The 17661-nt window shown below is 37.6% G+C and overlaps 1 protein-coding gene across 1 annotated transcript; it reads right to left on the bottom strand.

Moving 5' to 3' along the window:
• Positions 1–16044: 16044 nt before the first annotated feature.
• Positions 16045–16779, bottom strand: LOC122742586 (protein Hikeshi-like). The gene is given in 1 exon segment (XM_043986909.1): positions 16045–16779. A coding segment is annotated over 1 exon segment (594 nt). The 5' UTR covers positions 16672–16779; the 3' UTR covers positions 16045–16077.
• Positions 16780–17661: the final 882 nt, after the last annotated feature.

Raw genomic sequence — 17661 nt, 5'->3', positions numbered from 1 at the left:
GTGCACAGTATAAAGCGCTCCCACTTTAAAGGAAAAGGGAGTTTGAATATTAATTCACTAGACAAAAGATAAAGACTTATAATCAAAATAAAACTTCCCTGGTGTGGTGATTAAAATTATATGGGATCACCCTATGACTGTCCCAAGTTTAGGGAAACTTAGCTAGGGTCCTAATATGTAGCTACTTAGAAATTAGAGGCTACTGCACCAGTTCGGGGCATTAAGCATTTATTAAAGCATATGAAATATTAGTAAAGAGAGCACATGGCTCAGAAAGTTAAGAAGGAGAGATAGGGGGAAGCCATAGTGGGCTGCATCTGCCCCCTCCAATTTCCAGAGCTAAGAGCCCATGACTGTCTAAGCTTTCTGTGGGTGGGACAAGAGCCTGCCCTTACACATTGCTCAAACCCAACTAGCTAGCATCATTCAAATCCTTTGGTTTACTGGATTTGTGGGTGGTTTGGTGCAGTGCATGCTGATGTCAGAGTACAGAGCCTCCTGAGGGGAAAAAGCTTTCAGGTAGGTATGATTTAAAACCCTATCCACAGTCCAAGGTCCAACCACATTTCCTTTGAAATTCTCCTGACTCTGGGCTGGCCTCAAGAAATGTCTGACCAGGCGCTCTGAGTCTCATAGAACCCCATTATTTTCTCATACTGGAATAAAATGAGTATGCTTTTTCAAGATAGGAAAATTGATATTTAAAGACATAGAAGATTTTTAAGTATTGCTGATGGATAATATTAGCTATCTAATAATAGCTAGCATCATATAGTGCTTTTCTCTTTTTTAAATAGCATTTTATTTTATTTTTTCCAAGTACACGTAAAGATAGTTTCAATATTCATTTCTGTAAGATTTTGAGTTCCAATTTTCCTCCCTCCCTCCTTTCCCTCCTCCATTTTCACAAGCAATCTGATATTGGTTATATGTTACAATCATGTTAAACTTATTTCCACATTATTCATGTTGTGAGAGAAGAATCAGAACATAAGGGGAAAACTACAAGAAAGAAGAAAGAAACAAAAAACCCAACAAAAACAAAAGTGAAAATAGTATGTTTCGATATGAATGCAGACTCCATAGTTCTTTATCTTCATGTGGAGAATATTTTCCATCATGAGTCTTTTGGAATTGTCTTGGATCATTGTATTGCTGAGAAGAGCTAAGTCTATCATTATTGATCATCACACAGTGTTGCTGTTACTGTGTACTACATAGTGCTTTAAGATTTGCGAAGTGCATCACAAATATCATCTCATTTTATTCTCATAACAACTCTGGGATTTAGGTGCTATTTTTATCTCCATTTTTAGATGAGGAAACTGAGACAAACAGAAGTTAAATGACTTGCATTGGGTTTAAGATTGGAATTTAATTCAGGTCTTCTCAACTCCAAGTCCAGCATTCTTGCCACCATACCATCTACCAAATAAAGAGCACAGTGATGCGTGAAAATTTTCTCTAATAGGGAGAAAAGAAACAAGTGTCCCCTAAGAATCCTAAAGTCTCCAAGGGTCATAGAAGATATAATGGCCTATGAATGATTTTGCTACATTTTGATCTTTTAAAATTTATCCTACAGAAGAAAGAAAAAGAAAAAGAACACACATATTCATAAAGTGGTTAATGTAGAAATACACTAAGCTTAAGAAGGACTCAGGTAGGAAGAAGGAGAAAGTGGGGATTAAGAGAGGGTAGATTCAGGGAAAAAATAGACATAAACAAATAAAAATCTCCAGTTTCATGGGTGGATTGTGAAGTGGGGAATAAAAGAAAAGATAGAAGGTATTAATGTGTGATCAGGGACTAGTCAGGAGGAAGAGCCGAACAGTGGAATAAAAGTAGATTACATCAGATAAAGATTGCTAGTATCAAAGATGTTCTTCTTTTACTATCCATTTCTTCCATGTGAAGAATGGGACAGAGAACAAAAAGAGGAAAACATGAAAGAGAATTAATTACAATCCCAATTCTTAATGGAAATTATATGAACTAACCCATAAAATGGAAGAGGGTAGCAGAATGGATCAGAAACACAAATCCAACAAAATTCTGCTTAATAGAAACATTTGAAACAGAAAAAACAAAATTAAAATAAAGTGATGTCATAAAACCTGTCTTAGGGATAATAAAAAACACAGGCAGCAAATAGTGTATCAGGTATTTCAATAATAAAAATAGGGGTAAAAGAGAGAAATAACAAAACTATATTATTCTTTGTTTGTGTAGGGCAATGAGGATTAAGTGACTTGCTTAGGGTCACACAGCTAATAAGTGTCAAGTGTCTGATGCCGGATTTGAACTCAGGTCCTACTGAATCCAAGGGCAGTGCTTTATCCACTGTGCCACCTAGCTGCCCCCAAAACTTTATTAGTCTTAAAGGTACCACCAATAATGAATCAGTATCAATTCTTAATATATATGCACTAAATGGCATAGCAGATACTTAATGAAATAGTTACCTAAATTATAATAAGGAATAGTTAATGATAGTAGGATACATAATTTTCCAGATCCAAAGAAATCTAACAAAAAGATAAATAATAAAATAGTTAAAGATCTAAATAGAACTTTAGAAAAGTTAGATATGCTAGATCTCTGGTGATTACTGAATGAAAGCAGAGTATACCTAATTCTCAGCTGTGCATGAGATTGTTTTAAAAACAGATCATGTGGCGGAGCCAAGATGGCAGAGGAGAGGCTGTGACTCCCACAAGCTCCAGATAAACCCGTCCATTCACGCCCAAATAATGCGGTAAAAATCAAAACCCAGAACAGACTAATGCACATAAGAACAGAGTGAGACTGTTTCTCCGCAAAAGAGGGCGATTCTGATCACCTACTGATCAGGCTGAACAGCTCAGCGCGCAGTCCGGACCCAGCCAGGGACAGTGCTTCCAACACATCAGAGTCTTCAGCACCAGCAGCTTCTGAGGCTCCGATCACGGACTGGTGAGGGGGTTCGGAGGTAGGCCAGGGTGAAGTGGAGGCAGTATCTGCTGGAGTTGGGGCAAAGCGCCCTGGGTCTGAACCAGTGGGCTGAATCGAGTGGTGGTGGCCCAGTGGGGGAGGGGTAAAAGCACGCCAAGCTTCCGACCATAGAGAATCAGAGTTCAATCAGACTTCTGTTTCCGGGTCAAAGAGAAAGCGGCTGTGATTACTCACAAGCCAGGCAGGCTGAGAAGAAGTCCAATCACCCCCTGGGCCACGCTGTAGCACGAACTGTGTCCGGGAAGCAGCACTACACTTTAAGGAGTAAAAAGCCAAGAAACAGTAAGCCAGGATGAGTAGGCAGAGAAAGCAGAAGACCATCGAAAACTTCTTTGGGGGAAAGGTAGACCACAATACATCCTCAGAAGAAGAAGATAATAATAGGGTCAAAGCTCCAACATCCAAAGCTTCCAAGAAAAATATGAACTGGTCTCAGGCCATGGAGGCTCTCAAAAGGGACTTTGAAGAGAAAGTAGGAGAGATAGAACGAAGATGTAGAGAAAGAGAGGAAGGAATGGAAAGAGAAATGAGAGCAATGCAGGAGAGTCATGAGAAAAAAGTCAACAGTTTGAAAAGCCAAATGGAAAAGGAGATTAAAAAACTGTCTGCTGAAAATAATTGCCTAAGAATTAGGATTGAACAAATGGAAGCTAGTGAGCTTATGAAAAACCAAGACACAGTAAAGCAAATCCAATTGAATGAAAAAATAGAAGGCAATGTGAAATATCTCCTTGGAAAAACAGCTGACCTAGAAAATAAATCTAGGAGAGATAATTTGAAAATCATTGGACTACCTGAAAACCATGACCAAAACAAGAGTTTAGACACCATCCTCCAAGAGATTGTGAGGGAAAATTGCCCTGATATTCTTGAAGCAGAAGCTAAAATAGAAATTGAAAAAATCCACCGATCACCTCCTGAAAGAGATCCCAAAAGGAAAACCTCCAGGAATATTATAGCCAAATTCCAGAACTCCCAGGTCAAGGAGAAAATATTGCAAGCAGCTAGAAAAAAGGAATTTAAATACTGTGGAGCTCCAATAAGGATAAAGCAAGATCTAGCAGCTTCTACATTAAAGGACCGGAGGGCATGGAATATGATATTCCAGAGGGCAAAGGAACTGGGACTACAGCCAAAAATCACGTACCCAGCAAAACTAAGCATCCTCTTTCAGAGGCAAACATGGAACTTCAAGGAGAAAGAAGACTTTCAGGCATTTGTTATGAAAAGACCTGAACTGAATAGAAAATTTGACCTTCAAATACAACACCCCGGAGAAGCATAAAAAGATAAACAGGAAAAAGACTTCATGAGGGATATTAAAAGATCAAACTGTTAACATTCCTATATGGGAAGATAATACAGAGGACACAGGTCTGAACTGAATATGAAGGGAAGTTATGTTTTGTTCTTTGTGGGGTGTCTTATGTATGGGGCCGGATTTGGGCTTGGGGCCTCCTGGGTCCAGGGCTGGTGCATTGTCCACTGTGCCACCTAACTAACCCATAATGACATCCTTAAAATAGGGTTGAGGTGTAGGAGAAATAGACTGGGGGAGGGGGAAGGGGAGAGATGGTCTGGGGAGAGGTTATTCATATGAAGGAAACAAGAAAAAAGCTTATGGAGGGGAGGGGAAGAGGGGGAAGGAATTGGGGAGTGATTGAACCTTAATATCATCAGAATTGACTCAAAGAAGGACTAACATACATACTCAAGTGGGTATAGTAATATATTTTGCCCTGATGGAGGGGAGGGGAAGGAGGGAAGGGCAGATTCTAGGAGAGAGTAGTAAAAAGCAAAATACTTTCAAGGAAGGTGAAGACGTTCTGCATAACGGCACAAGTATGAAATATTGAATTGCTTGATTTCATAGGGAGGGTTGAGGAGAGAGGGAGGAAGAAAATTTGGAACATAGAATTAGCTCAAAGACCTTAAACTCATCAGAGTTGGCTCATGGAGGGAATAACATTCACACCCAGTTGGGAGGAGTAATCTATTTAACCTTACAGGAAAGTGTGAGGGGAAGAGGATAAGGAAGGAAGGGTGGAAAAAAAGGGAGTGTAGAGTAGGGGAGGGGACAGTCAGAAGTAAAATACTTTTGAGGAGGAATAGTTCAAAAGAAGATGGAAAATAGAGTAAATATCATGGGAAGGGAATAGGATGGAGGGAAATAGTTATGATAACTTTGCTGGGCTAATATGAAGAAAATTCTTTGTCAAGTTTAAGGTACATTATTTAGGGTATGTTGAACAGGATACTATTAGAAAAACCTGGAAAGACCTACATGAACTGAAGCAGAGTGAAATGCACTGTATACAAAATAACAGCAATAGTGTAAAATGATCTGCTGGGAAGCATGTGGTTATTTTCAGCAAGGCAATGGTCCAATATAACCCTGAAGGATTATGAAAATGGCAACCCATCTACAGAGAAAGAAGTGATAGTATCTGAAATAGTTGGAAACACATTTTTTTTTCTTTTCTCTTTTTTTTTTCTTTTTTGGTGAGGCAATTGGGGTTGGGTGGCTTGCCCGGGGTCATGTGGCTGGTGGGTGTTGGGTGTGTGGGGCCGGATTTGGGCTCGGGTGTTCCTGGTTCCAGGGCCGGTGCTCTGTCCGCTGCGCCACCTAGCTGCCCCTGGAAACACATTTTTTAAAAAAATGTTTTTTCTCTTTGACAATTCCTCAGTCTGAAGTTTGGGGAGTTTTTTGACTGTTTTTTCCTCACAACCTAGCTAATGTGGGAATGTTTTCCATGACTACTCATGTATAATTTATTTTGAAATGCTTGAGTTCTAGTGAGTGGGGGTGGGAATAGAGGAGGAAGAGAAGTTGGAACATTTTTTTTTTAATTGATGTTAAAATTTGTTTTTACATATATTTTGGAAAATAAAATTCTATTCCTAAAAAAAATAAAGAAATACTTCAAAAAAAATTGATGTGAAAATTTCTTTATCCATGTAATTTGGTGAAAATTCTAATTAAATAAATTAATTTTTTTTTAAAAAGAAAAAAAAAACCAGATCATGTAGGAGGCAGCTAGGTAGTGCAGTGGATAAAGCACGGGCTTTGGATTCAAGAGTACCTGATTTCAAATCCAGCCTCAGCCATTTGACACTTACTAGCTGTGTGAACCTGGGCAAGTCACTTAACCCTCATTGCCTGCAAAAAAAACAAACAAAATTTTTTCTTTAAAAAAAAAAACAGATCATTGTATTAAGGCAAAAAATCTAATAAAGTGCAAAAAAATCAGAAATTTTAAATACATAATTTATCAACTACAACATAGTAAAAATTATATTAAGTAAGACACTCATGATGAATAAGTCAAATATAAAAGACTATTTGATTAATCCTAAAGGATTGGTTGATCAAAGAACATGTATTGGGCACAATAGATATTTTTTTATTACAGACAATGATAACAATAAGACAAATAGCAAAACTATTGGGATATGACCAAAGCAGTCCTAAAGAGAACTTTTATTAATTGTTTGTGGTTGGCTGGTGCTAACGTAATAAAATTCTATCTAAATTAACATGTATTAGTGCCATACAAATCAAATAACTAAAGGATTATTTTAGAAAACTATAAAAACTTAACAAAAGCATGAAATTCTCAAGAGTAATGTTAAAAAAAAGGTAGAAAGGAAGATGACTTCAAAGTGCCAGATCTCAAATTATACTAAAAAGTGTTAATCATTAAAACTATTTGGTACTGGATTAAAAAAAATCAACCACTAGAATAGTTAGGAATACAACACAGAAAAGCAAAAGAAAATAGCACAATAAGGTTTGATAAATCTGATGAATGTAATTACTAAGGCAAAACCTTACCAATCAACAAAATGTGTTGCAAATCCTGGAAAGCAATCTTGCAGAAATTAGGTATAAACTGCAATCTCACACCATATAAAACAGTAAACTCCAAATGGATACATGATCTAGGTTTAAAAGGTCACATAAAAAATTACAGAAGCAAGGAAAAATATCTTTACAAGAAGAGTTTTTGATCAGACAAAATATAGAGAGTAACATAGGTAATAAAATAGGCAATTTAGGATTATATAAAATGGAAAAAAATTACACAATCAGAATTCAGTTAAAATGAGAAGGGAAATTGTTAACTAGGGGAAAATGTTGTGAGAAGTTTCTCTCATAAAAGCCTGATATCCTATTTATGTAAGGAATTACTGCAAAGATATAAGAATGCTAACTATTCCCCAATAGATAAATGGCCAAAAGACATGAACAGGCAGTATTTAATGAAAGAAGCCCAACCTATTATGTCATATAACAAATACTCCAAAGTTGTTAATAATTAAAGAGCAAATGAAAATTGCATTGAGGTTACATCTTACAACCATCATATTGGTAAATTACCATAAAAAGAAAATGACAATTGGTGAAGGGACTACGTACTTGGTCCAGCAATTTGGAACTGTATCCACAAAGTCACTTACCTGTACATGTATGTGTATATATATATATATATATATATATATATATATATATATATATATATATATACTTTGACCTATGTCTAAACCTATATTCCAAAGATAATACTACTAATACTTTTGTTGTTTAGTTGTTCAGTTATGTCTGACTCTTTGTGATTCTGAAGGCCACAGCACACCAATACTGTCCATGGGATTTTCTTGGCAAAGATACTGGAGTGGTTTGCTATTTCATTCTCCAACTACTACCACAAAGATAATACTACCAAATACTACAACTAAATCTATATGCCAAAGAAATCAAAGAATCAAAGAGCTCATTTGTTCAAAAATCTTTATAGCAATTCTTTCTGTTGTAGGAAAGAACGGAAACTAAGGGGTTGCTCAACAATTGTGACATTAATCACCAAATTATGATATATGAATCATACTATGCTGTAGGAAATGATGAAAGGGATGAATTACAAGAAATCTGGTAATACTTGTATGAGCTGATGCAGAATGCAGTGAGCAGAACCAGAGAACAATTTCTATAGTAACAACATCTTTGTAAAATTAACAACCTTGAAAGACCCACAACTTGAGAGGACAAGTGATGGCACATGTTACCAACATCCTGACAAAGAAGTGATGCACTAAGATTTAGAATGAAACAAGTATTTTTGAACTCGACAATTATGTAGATCTGTTTTTCTTGATTATATTTATTTGTTACAAGTACTCTTTGTTTTCTTTCTTTTTCCTCTAGAGGAGGGATATTGGGGAAAGGTGGTTACCTTGGGTTCATATTGAGGGCAACACCATCCTAGGGATCATATAAAAAAGGTAAAGAAAATAAGGATGAAGGTTATTTAAGTATTTTATGAAAATACACAGAAGAGAACAGGAGAAATGGTCACTATAATATGGATTGGGCATTCTTACTATGGCAGTTCTCTAGAAGGCAGAGCCTATTGTTTCCCAAGCTTACAAAAAATCTTCACCTTTTTGAGTAATGGGAAAAGGAAGTCATTTTCATAACAGCGATGGAATTGTAAAGTTTTGATCTTTCAAAATTTTCTTAGAAGGATGGACCAGATAACCAGACCAATCCCAATTACAGAGTGATATCTGGGATATAGCAGAGTCATCCTGTCATTATGGAATTATCCTTTTATGGAATAGACTCACTACTCTCCAGTGGTTACCAGATATTGGCATAATATACAAGACACATTATACCATGGAAATAGGGACGACTGTAGGCAAGAAGTTATGAATGAACCACACATCTTTGCCATATATGCCTCAGTTGTCTTTGTAAAGGACAAACATACTGCCAAAGTAAACCTACTTCAATCAACAAATATTTATTATGTACTTACCATGTGCCAGGCACTGTGCTAAGTGCTAGGGATACAAAAAGAGGACAGTTCCTGCCTTCAAGAAGCTTATAATCTAATGGGGGAGAGAAAATGCAAACAAATATTTAAAAAGCGAGCTAGATACAAGATAGGAAATAATCAACAGAGGTAATGCACTGGAAGTGAGGGGTTGGGGAAGGCTTCCTTTAGAAGGTGGGATTTTAATTGGGATTTAAAGAAAGCCAATCAGGTCTGTTATCACAGTGGAGGAAGGAGAGCATTCCAGGAATGTAGAGATCATTCCTGAAGCCTAGAAATGGAGTGTCTTGTTTGTGAAATAGATGTAGGCCAGTGTCACTAGAGCAAAGAGTATATGTGAGGTGGTAAGGCATAAGAAGACTGGAAAGGTAGGAAGGGGTCAAGCTATGCAGAATTTGAATGCCAAATGGCATTTTTTATTTGGTCCTGGAGGCAAGAGGAAGCTGCTGGAGTTTATTGAGTAGGAGAATGACATGAATGAACCTTTGCCTTAGAAAATTGCTTTGGTGGCTAAATGGAAGATAGATTGGAGTAGTGAGAGACTTCAGGAATGCAGATCTGCCCACAGTCTATTGATGTAATCTAGGTGTGAGGTGATGAGAACCTGCACTACAGTGGTAGCAGTGTCAGAGAAGAAGAGGGGGTGTATTCGAGAGATGTTGCAAAGGTGACATTGATAAGCTTTGGCTAGATTAGACAATAGATTGAATATTGGGAGTAAGAAATAGTGAGAAATCCAGATTGACTTTTAAATTGTGGGCCTGACAGACTGAGAGGATGGTATTGCCCTCTATAGTAATAGGAAAGATAGGAAGGGGAAGTATGTAGCAGAAAGATAATGAGGTTTGTTTTGGATATGTTGAGTTTAAGATGTCTGCTGGACATCCAGTTTGATATGTCTGAAAGGCAATTGGAGATGCAAGACTGGAAGTCAGCAGGAAGATTGGGGCAAGGTAGATAGATTTGAGATTCATCAGCATAGAGATGATGATTAAATACATGGGAGCTGATCAGATCACCAAGTGAAGGAAAACTCTGGGATTCCCACACAGTGGATTACATCTATTCCTGTGCTCCAAAGACTTATTGGGTCATTTTCCTTCTCCATTGAGAAGTCAATTTTGCCCAAAGACAACAATACTGTGGACTTTTATTCACGCACCAGCCCTTCTTCTCTTGTAAAACTCCAACTGATTGTTATCTCCATACACCTAATTACTTGTATTTCAGTTCAACTGTTCCCTGTAGCTTCAGCTAGTTTCCTTAATAACAATGATAACAAGTGAAAATTGATACCAGTGATGTTATGAAGAATCAACAAAACTTTTTGACTAAGGGAGTTTGAAGGGCTAGGAAGAGAGAGGAGTCAAAGAAGACAGACTTGTTTTGTTTTTGTGGGACAATGAGAGTTAAGTGACTTGCTCAGGGTCACACAGCTAGTAAGTGTCAAGTGTCTGAGGCTAGGAAATGGACTTTTAATCTTAGTGACTGGGAGAATCATGAACTACTTGTAGAAATAGTAACATCAGGAAAGAGAACTGGTTTGGGGAAGGAGATTATGGGTTAGGTTTTAGAAATGGTATGATGCTATGTTGATATCAAATAGAGGAGATGTGCAGTGTGATACAGCAGAGAAGAAAGGATTAGAGATATATTTGGGTATCACCTTACCAAGAGTAATAACCTAGAAGATGAAAAACTTCCAGAGGTCTCAGGACTAAATCTTGAGTCTTGAGATATGAACCAATGTATGAAATAAGAACAAGAAGTAGAATCAGTGAATGAAACAGAAAATGAATGCACAGAGAAATAGGAGAATGAAGGCAGAGAAGTAAAAATAAAAACAGTTTCTAGAAGGAGAAAGTGATCAACAATGTTAAGTGACAAAGGTGTATAAAGACTGAGAAAATAATATTTGTCCATTAAAAGATCTTTGATGACCTTTGAAACAGCTGTTTTAGCAAAATTCCTACTATCGGAACTAAGGAAGAGAGAAGATAGTGGAGAAATACAAGAGCAAATATGGATAACTGTCTATTTATAGTCAATGAAAGGAAGATGAGAAAAAGGAGGATAACCTGAAAGAGTAACAGTGTCAAGGAAAGGTTATTCAAGTATAAGAAAGATCTGAGCCCATCTATATACAGAAAAAAATGGAAACACTAGACAAGGAAATTAACAAAAGTATTAGAAATAATAATTGATGTATCGAAATTCTAAAAAATAGAGGAGGAGAAAGAGACAAGGATAAGATTAGAGAGAATAGCCTTGGAAAGGAGTGAAACCTCTTTCTGAGATAGGGTGAAAGATATGGAAGATAAAGATGCAGATATTGTGAAATAGAGAGGAAGGTGTAGGTGTGAAAATGTTTTGAGGTCAATACAGAGAACTTATACTAGGTCTTAGGATCATAGGACTTGTGCCTTTAAGGGGCTTTGTAGATCTAGGCTCACTTTCTCACTTTAGAGTTGAAAAAAAAAGACATCACAAGAGTTTGGGTGATGCCACTTGTCTCACAGGCACGTGAAGGATTTGAACGGTTCTGACTCTGAACACAGATAACCTTGATATTCTTACTAGGGAGGGAAAGACTAGGTAGAATCTAAGACTTAGAAATAATAATAGACATTAACAAGAGATAAAACATTAAAAGGTCTGCAAAGTGGTGACAAAGGGCTACTTGAAGTTAGCAAGTATGGATTTGTTGTGGGTGAAGAGTGACTTTCTCTAGCACCACCTGGTAAGTAGCTTGGTAGCAGTTGCAGAAAAAAGGAATATGAAAGTAACCTTGGGCTGTAGATGAGGATGGTGTTAGGACAAAAGTGAGGAAGTCTTAGGAGATAATGAGGGCAGCATTAAAGTGACTGACCCAGGGATCTAAACTGAATGAAACCAAAAGGAAGTTAATAGAAAGAGTGAAGTAGAATGGCTACAACAACTGGATCTATGCAGACAAGCAGGTTCACTAAGTATGATTCAGGGGACGAGTTGACAAGGGGAGGAGTCTGAGTTCAACATTTTGAAGGTACAGATTTTCAAGGTTTAGCTCAGAACATGCCTTTCCTCCTCCTGCCTCCAACCCCAGTTGTTAGTATTCTCTCACTATTCAATTTATCTTGTTTTGGTTTATCTACTTATAGTGTATGTCTTCTAGTAAGATAGTGGGAGGGCTGTAATTTAATATATGGAGTGTTAATTGAGTGACTCGCCAAACTATTGGGGTACCAGAAATAATGAGGGACCTTTGGGTTCAGAGCTCCCTCCCCTGAACTGCCCTTTTACATATTTCTCCCAGGCCAATAAGAAAGGAGCCTTACAGCTTCTTTTCCACAAAAGGATCAGATTTTATTACTCAGGAATTAATTAAACAACAAAGGTGAAATTAATAAAAATCAAAGATAAGGAAATAGGAAAAAGAAATACAGATAAATTCTCTTAACGTTAAACTTAGCCTATGCAATCCCCAGATCATTTCCAATTAAGCTAATTCAAAGGAATCATTTCCAATTAAGTTAATTCAAAGGAATTTAGGGTTTTCTGTGTTCACTCACCAAAACCTGGAAAGTCTACAGTTACTCGCACTACTGGAAAAGCAGAAGCCCAAGAGAGAGAGCTAGCATTCTGGAAGTGCCTCAGCATCCCCTCAGGGAGCATTCAATCTTCCTCCCCCAAAAGGGGAGGTCCTTCAAAAACTGCCTATGGAGAGCTCTCCTTCTGACCTCAGTAGTATATGTAACTTCAGGGTGGGCCAGGTGTGGCCCCTCCCAAATGAGTCAGCTAAAACTTCAATAATTTTTTACCACAAATAATTTTTACCACAATAGAAAGACCTTGAAGAGGAGTGCTTTTTTTCTTTGTCTTTCTACTCTTAGGATTTAGCACAGTTTCTTACACACAGTTTCTTGCTTATTAAGTAGATTTAGAAAAGATCTGAGTCACAAAGATGGTCAGGATAGGCCTGTGATGACATTTGACTGAAGTGGGGTGAAGATGCTTTCTGGTATTGAGGAAACAGTGAACTTGTGAGGTAGAGGTATGCAAACATCATTGATGGGAAAAGTAGGAGATAAGAGAGAACAATAAATTGGCCATCTGTTTAATGGCTGCACAAATATCAGGAATATAAGTGATCACTGGATAGAGCACAGATGGTTTTCTGATTAGTAAGTGACAAAGAAAGGAATTTCTACAAGAAATCCCTTGCTTTGCTTTGGAGCACATGAACCAGTACTTTAATGTGACTTTTCACAATCTTCAAATATATTAAATAATTTAAAAGAGAAAAACAAAATCACTGAAGGTTGTATACAGGTCTTTTACTTCCCCAATGGCTTTAATAGAACTGCTCGAATTTTTTTGGCTGACATCCTAAAAGCATCTCCTGACATATTTGTTACACTGGAATACAATGCCACAAAGTTCTCTCTATATAGTTTCTGAGGTTTTCCTGAAGAGATATTGAAGGGCAAGACAAGGATTCAATTGATGATTCATTTCTATCAGTGAGTGAGGGTTTCTTATGCCATTTTGTATTCATTAATCCAGTGAACCTACATAGGGAAAACAAAGTAAAGAGTGGAAGTAATTTTCCATAAGGCTAGTGTAAATTTTTTTTAAAAAGAAAAACTAAGAAATATGGAAAATCGAACTCATAAAGGAAGCTGAAAAGTCAATTTAATAAAAGGGTTTGTTTAATAATAACTATGAGAACCACCATTGCAAATCCATCTCTTTTGTTGTTGTTCAGTCGTTTCAGTGGTGTATGACTCTTCATGACCTCATTTGGGGTTTTCTTGGCAAAGATATTGGAGTGTTTGTCATTTCCTTCTCCAGAATCCAACTCTACTGGAGATAAATACCAAAACTGGTGCCAAATGAAATAAAATAGAATAAAACACTTTGTAACTCTCAGAATAGTTAAACTGCATCTGCTTTTCTGCTTGGTTTAAACTTCACCAAACAAGATATGCCTGGTCTCCTGGCCTTTTGTTTTATATTCCCTCCCTCCTTTTGTGTGTTTTCTGCCCCATTGGATCATGAGCTTCTTGAAGCCAATGACTCTTTCTTTTTGTTAATTATATCCCCAGATTTTAGCACAATAGGCTCTTAATAATTGTTTATTGGTTTGGATTAGATTGGATTGATTAAACTCTGAAACCAGTCAACCAAGAAAACACATCTTTAAGAGCTATAGAGAGAGAAGATACATTCCTCACACACTCTTCTAGTTATTCTGTCCTGCCAGCAAATTTTGTATCTGCACAGGCCACCCTTCATGTCTGGAACGCAACCTTAACCTTCTTTCAGAAGCATAACTCAGGTGCCAGATTTTTACCTAAAGTCTTTCCTAATTTCATTCCCCTAGTTGTTAACACCCTCCTTAACTAAATAATTTTGTATTTTTGTGTATATTTTTTGTGTATTTAGCAATGTGCATATATGTTGTGTCCCTTTAAGTACAACATAAGTTGCTTACTGGGTTGTGGCACCTCAAGTTGCCTAGAAGCAATGCTGGGCCTGGAATCGGTAAAACTTGAGTTCAAATTCAGTCTCAGACCCTTACTGGGTGTGTGACCCTAGGGAAGTTACTTTAAGTCTCTTTGTCTCAGTTTCCTCAACCATAAAATCAGACTAATAGGGTTGTTGTGAAGATCAGTAAGATAACTCTAAGCCACTAAGCACAGTACCAGGCACTTAATAATTACTCCTTCCTTTGTTTTTGACTTTTTGTCCCTACTGCATAGCAACTGATTTGAAAGTGAGATGATCTGACACTGCTTACTGGCAGATGTAGGTATGTATATTGCAAAATAACTTCACTAGGCTTAATGGGTCTATAGACATAATCATTCATTTATAGCAATATATGCATGTAATATATATGTAAAATATATGCAATAAAAAGCCTCAGTTATAAAACTTTCAAGAGAAGGAAGTCTAGTGTCTCTCTGCTGTAGTGCTTAGTAGATAGAGTGTTGGTTTTTTTTTTCTTTTTTGTTTTTTTTTTCAAAAAAAACTGACTATAGAAGTCCTTTCTCTTTGCCACAGAAGGGGAAAGAATCAAACATTATCATACTATAATAAGCCTGTATATTTTAGATTTTAGCCCTCTGCTTAGCCCAAATTAACACATTTAGAATAATGCACATATTTGTCAATAATTCATAATACTTAGCTTTGGGAAATTTTTAATAAACTAAAGACTATTAGAAGTGATGGAGCAGTAGGAGATTTTTAGTTTTACAATTGCTTTCTCTTTTGCTTCAGACTTTCCCCAGACTAATGTGAAACTAGAGGACAGAAAAAGATACCTTAAAAGAATCAGTGATGAGAGAAGTTCCCATCATAGGCCATTAATGGGAATGAATGGTCATTTTATATTGGTCTGAGTGATTTCAAATTCTTTGCCTTGTAGCCTCTGGGTCTCCAAAGGAACTCAAAAATTTAATTTATTCAAAGATGATCTCAGATTCCACTTAATACTGCAATTTTGAGTGTGTAGGTTTGCCTAGTGATGATTGTGCCTTGCATTAAAATTAAGAAAATAGATAACAGTGAAGAAACTTGAAAATAGAGGAAGCATCTAAGGCACGGGCAAATGTGAAAAGATAGTTTTATTTGATCATTGTTAGTTATATCTTTTGAATAGTAGACCCTTTGTAGAGCTAGCATAAGGGCTCCTTTAGCCTTCGAATCAAAACTTTGTTAATGGTTCCCTCGGGATGAATGGACCAATTGGGTGGAGGAAAAGTATGAATTAAAGTTTAACCAGATGTTTCACGCTACAGATTTACATGCAGTAATTATAATTAGAATCTGTATGCTGTTCTTCCTTTCTCCTTTCTATACATCTTACTTTATATAGCCGATCCATTGCCAAGTCTTTTTGTTTTGACCATAATAACTCCGATATTCATCTCATTTCTTCAACTCATGTAGCCATCACTTTAGTTCAGGCCTTCATCATGCCTTGCTTGGACTATTGTAATAGTTTCCCTCTTTTATTTCCCCATTTTGTCTTCTACCTCTCTCATTTGATATTTTCTTGGTGGTGGTGGGGCAATGAGGGTTAAGTGACTTTCCCAGGGTCACACAGCTAGTAAGTATTAAGTGTCTGAGGCTGGATTTGAACTCAGATCCTCCCGAGTCCAGGGACAGTTCTTTATCCACTGTGCCACCTAGCTGCCCCCAGCTGCACCGTCTCATTTAATTTTTTTTCCCTTTAAAAATTACTTTATTTAAATCATGTTTTCCAAAAAAGAGGGTTCTGGGTTAGTCGCCTTTGAAAGTTTTCATACCATTTCAGAACCACGTTTGCCGGAATAAAAACTTCAGATGGATTTGGTGTCATCTGGGCCTGAGACACAGCAAATGATGAAGCAAAATTGTAGAAGTTATCCAACATCTTCTGAGTAAACTGAGTGAACGAATCAACTGATGACACAGCAGCATTGCCCACAGGAGTCAACTGGGCCAGATTATCCAGTAATTCCACTGAAATGCCAATCTGTGCAACAGTAGGAGTACGGGTAATATTCATGGCTCCAAAAGGATGCCGGTTGCCTTCTCCAGATTTAAGACCTGAAATTTTGAAGATGGCACTTGGTTTCCCATTCATGACAAACCCCAAGAGCTGTCATACTGGCATTCCACTTGAATCAGGATATGAAAAGTAGACAGATCCTCCCATGCCATCAGGAAATGGGACTGTTCCCAGCATAAACACCACGACATGGTTGATACTTTGATAATCAGGTAAGTCAAATACAAATTTATCCTCTGCCACTTGCTGTGCAACTGTTTGCACCAGCCTCCCGGCCACCAGGCAGCCGAACATGGCGATACTGGCCGCTCCTCCACGGAGCGGAAAAGAGAAAAGCCCCAGGAGCTTGGCGAAGACGGCGGCGGCAGCTGCAGGGGCCGTAGAGCCCGCGACGCTCTTTCTCGCAGGAAGTTTCCAGAAGGCTCGGCCACCCTTCCAGCCGGGGAGCTACATAGCGATTGAGGCGTCCCACTGAGGCGGTGTCTAACCTGTAACCCATTTAATTTTTAAAAGTGTTTTTGAACTCTTCCAAGAAGGCTTTACGAATTTGAAGAATGGCGTGGGAAGGCAGTGTAAAGGTATGGAGATGTTAGATGAGTTTTCATCTGTGAAGAAAAAAGGTAGTTTCATTTAATCACAGAGTGTAGGAGGTAGAATAATGTTCAATGATACAGGAAAAAAACAACTGGGGCCAGTTTGTGAAGGACTTGAAAAGCTAAATATTAGAGTTGGCTGGGGAGGGGAATGGCATGATCAGATAACTTGAGCAGCCATGCATAGTATGAGGCTGTAATGCTGAGAGATACGAGGCAGGAAAATCACAGAAGGCTGTTACACTAATCCAGTTAAGAAGAGATGAACTCTGAATTCAGATGGTAGCTGTGTGAGTAAAGAAAATAGGTCAGATGCTAGAAACATTGTGGAGGTAAAAAAAAAAAAAAAGACAAGAGTTGACAACTGATTAGATAGACAGAGTCAGGCAGAATAAAGATAATCCCAAGACTATGAATCGAGGAGACTGGGAAAATGATGTTTTTGATAGAAATAGTGGAGTTTAGAAAAGGGGATGGTTTATGGTTATGATAATTTAATTTTGAATATGTTGAATTTAAATTGTTTTCAGGGCATCTTAGGAATGTCCAGTAGCTCCTGTTCCTTGTTGTCAGGAGAGGGGATGTATGAAGCTAAAGGTCTGTTTGCCCCTCCCCCATGCCTCCTTCCTCTCTCCTCCTCTACTGCCCTCCCCCATCCCAGTCCTCCTCTCCTTTCTTGAAGGATGTTGAG

The sequence above is a fragment of the Dromiciops gliroides genome, chromosome 2 (assembly GCF_019393635.1).
Source record: "Dromiciops gliroides isolate mDroGli1 chromosome 2, mDroGli1.pri, whole genome shotgun sequence".
Taxonomy (NCBI): domain Eukaryota; kingdom Metazoa; phylum Chordata; class Mammalia; order Microbiotheria; family Microbiotheriidae; genus Dromiciops; species Dromiciops gliroides.
This window is presented reverse-complemented; position numbering and strand designations above follow the sequence as displayed.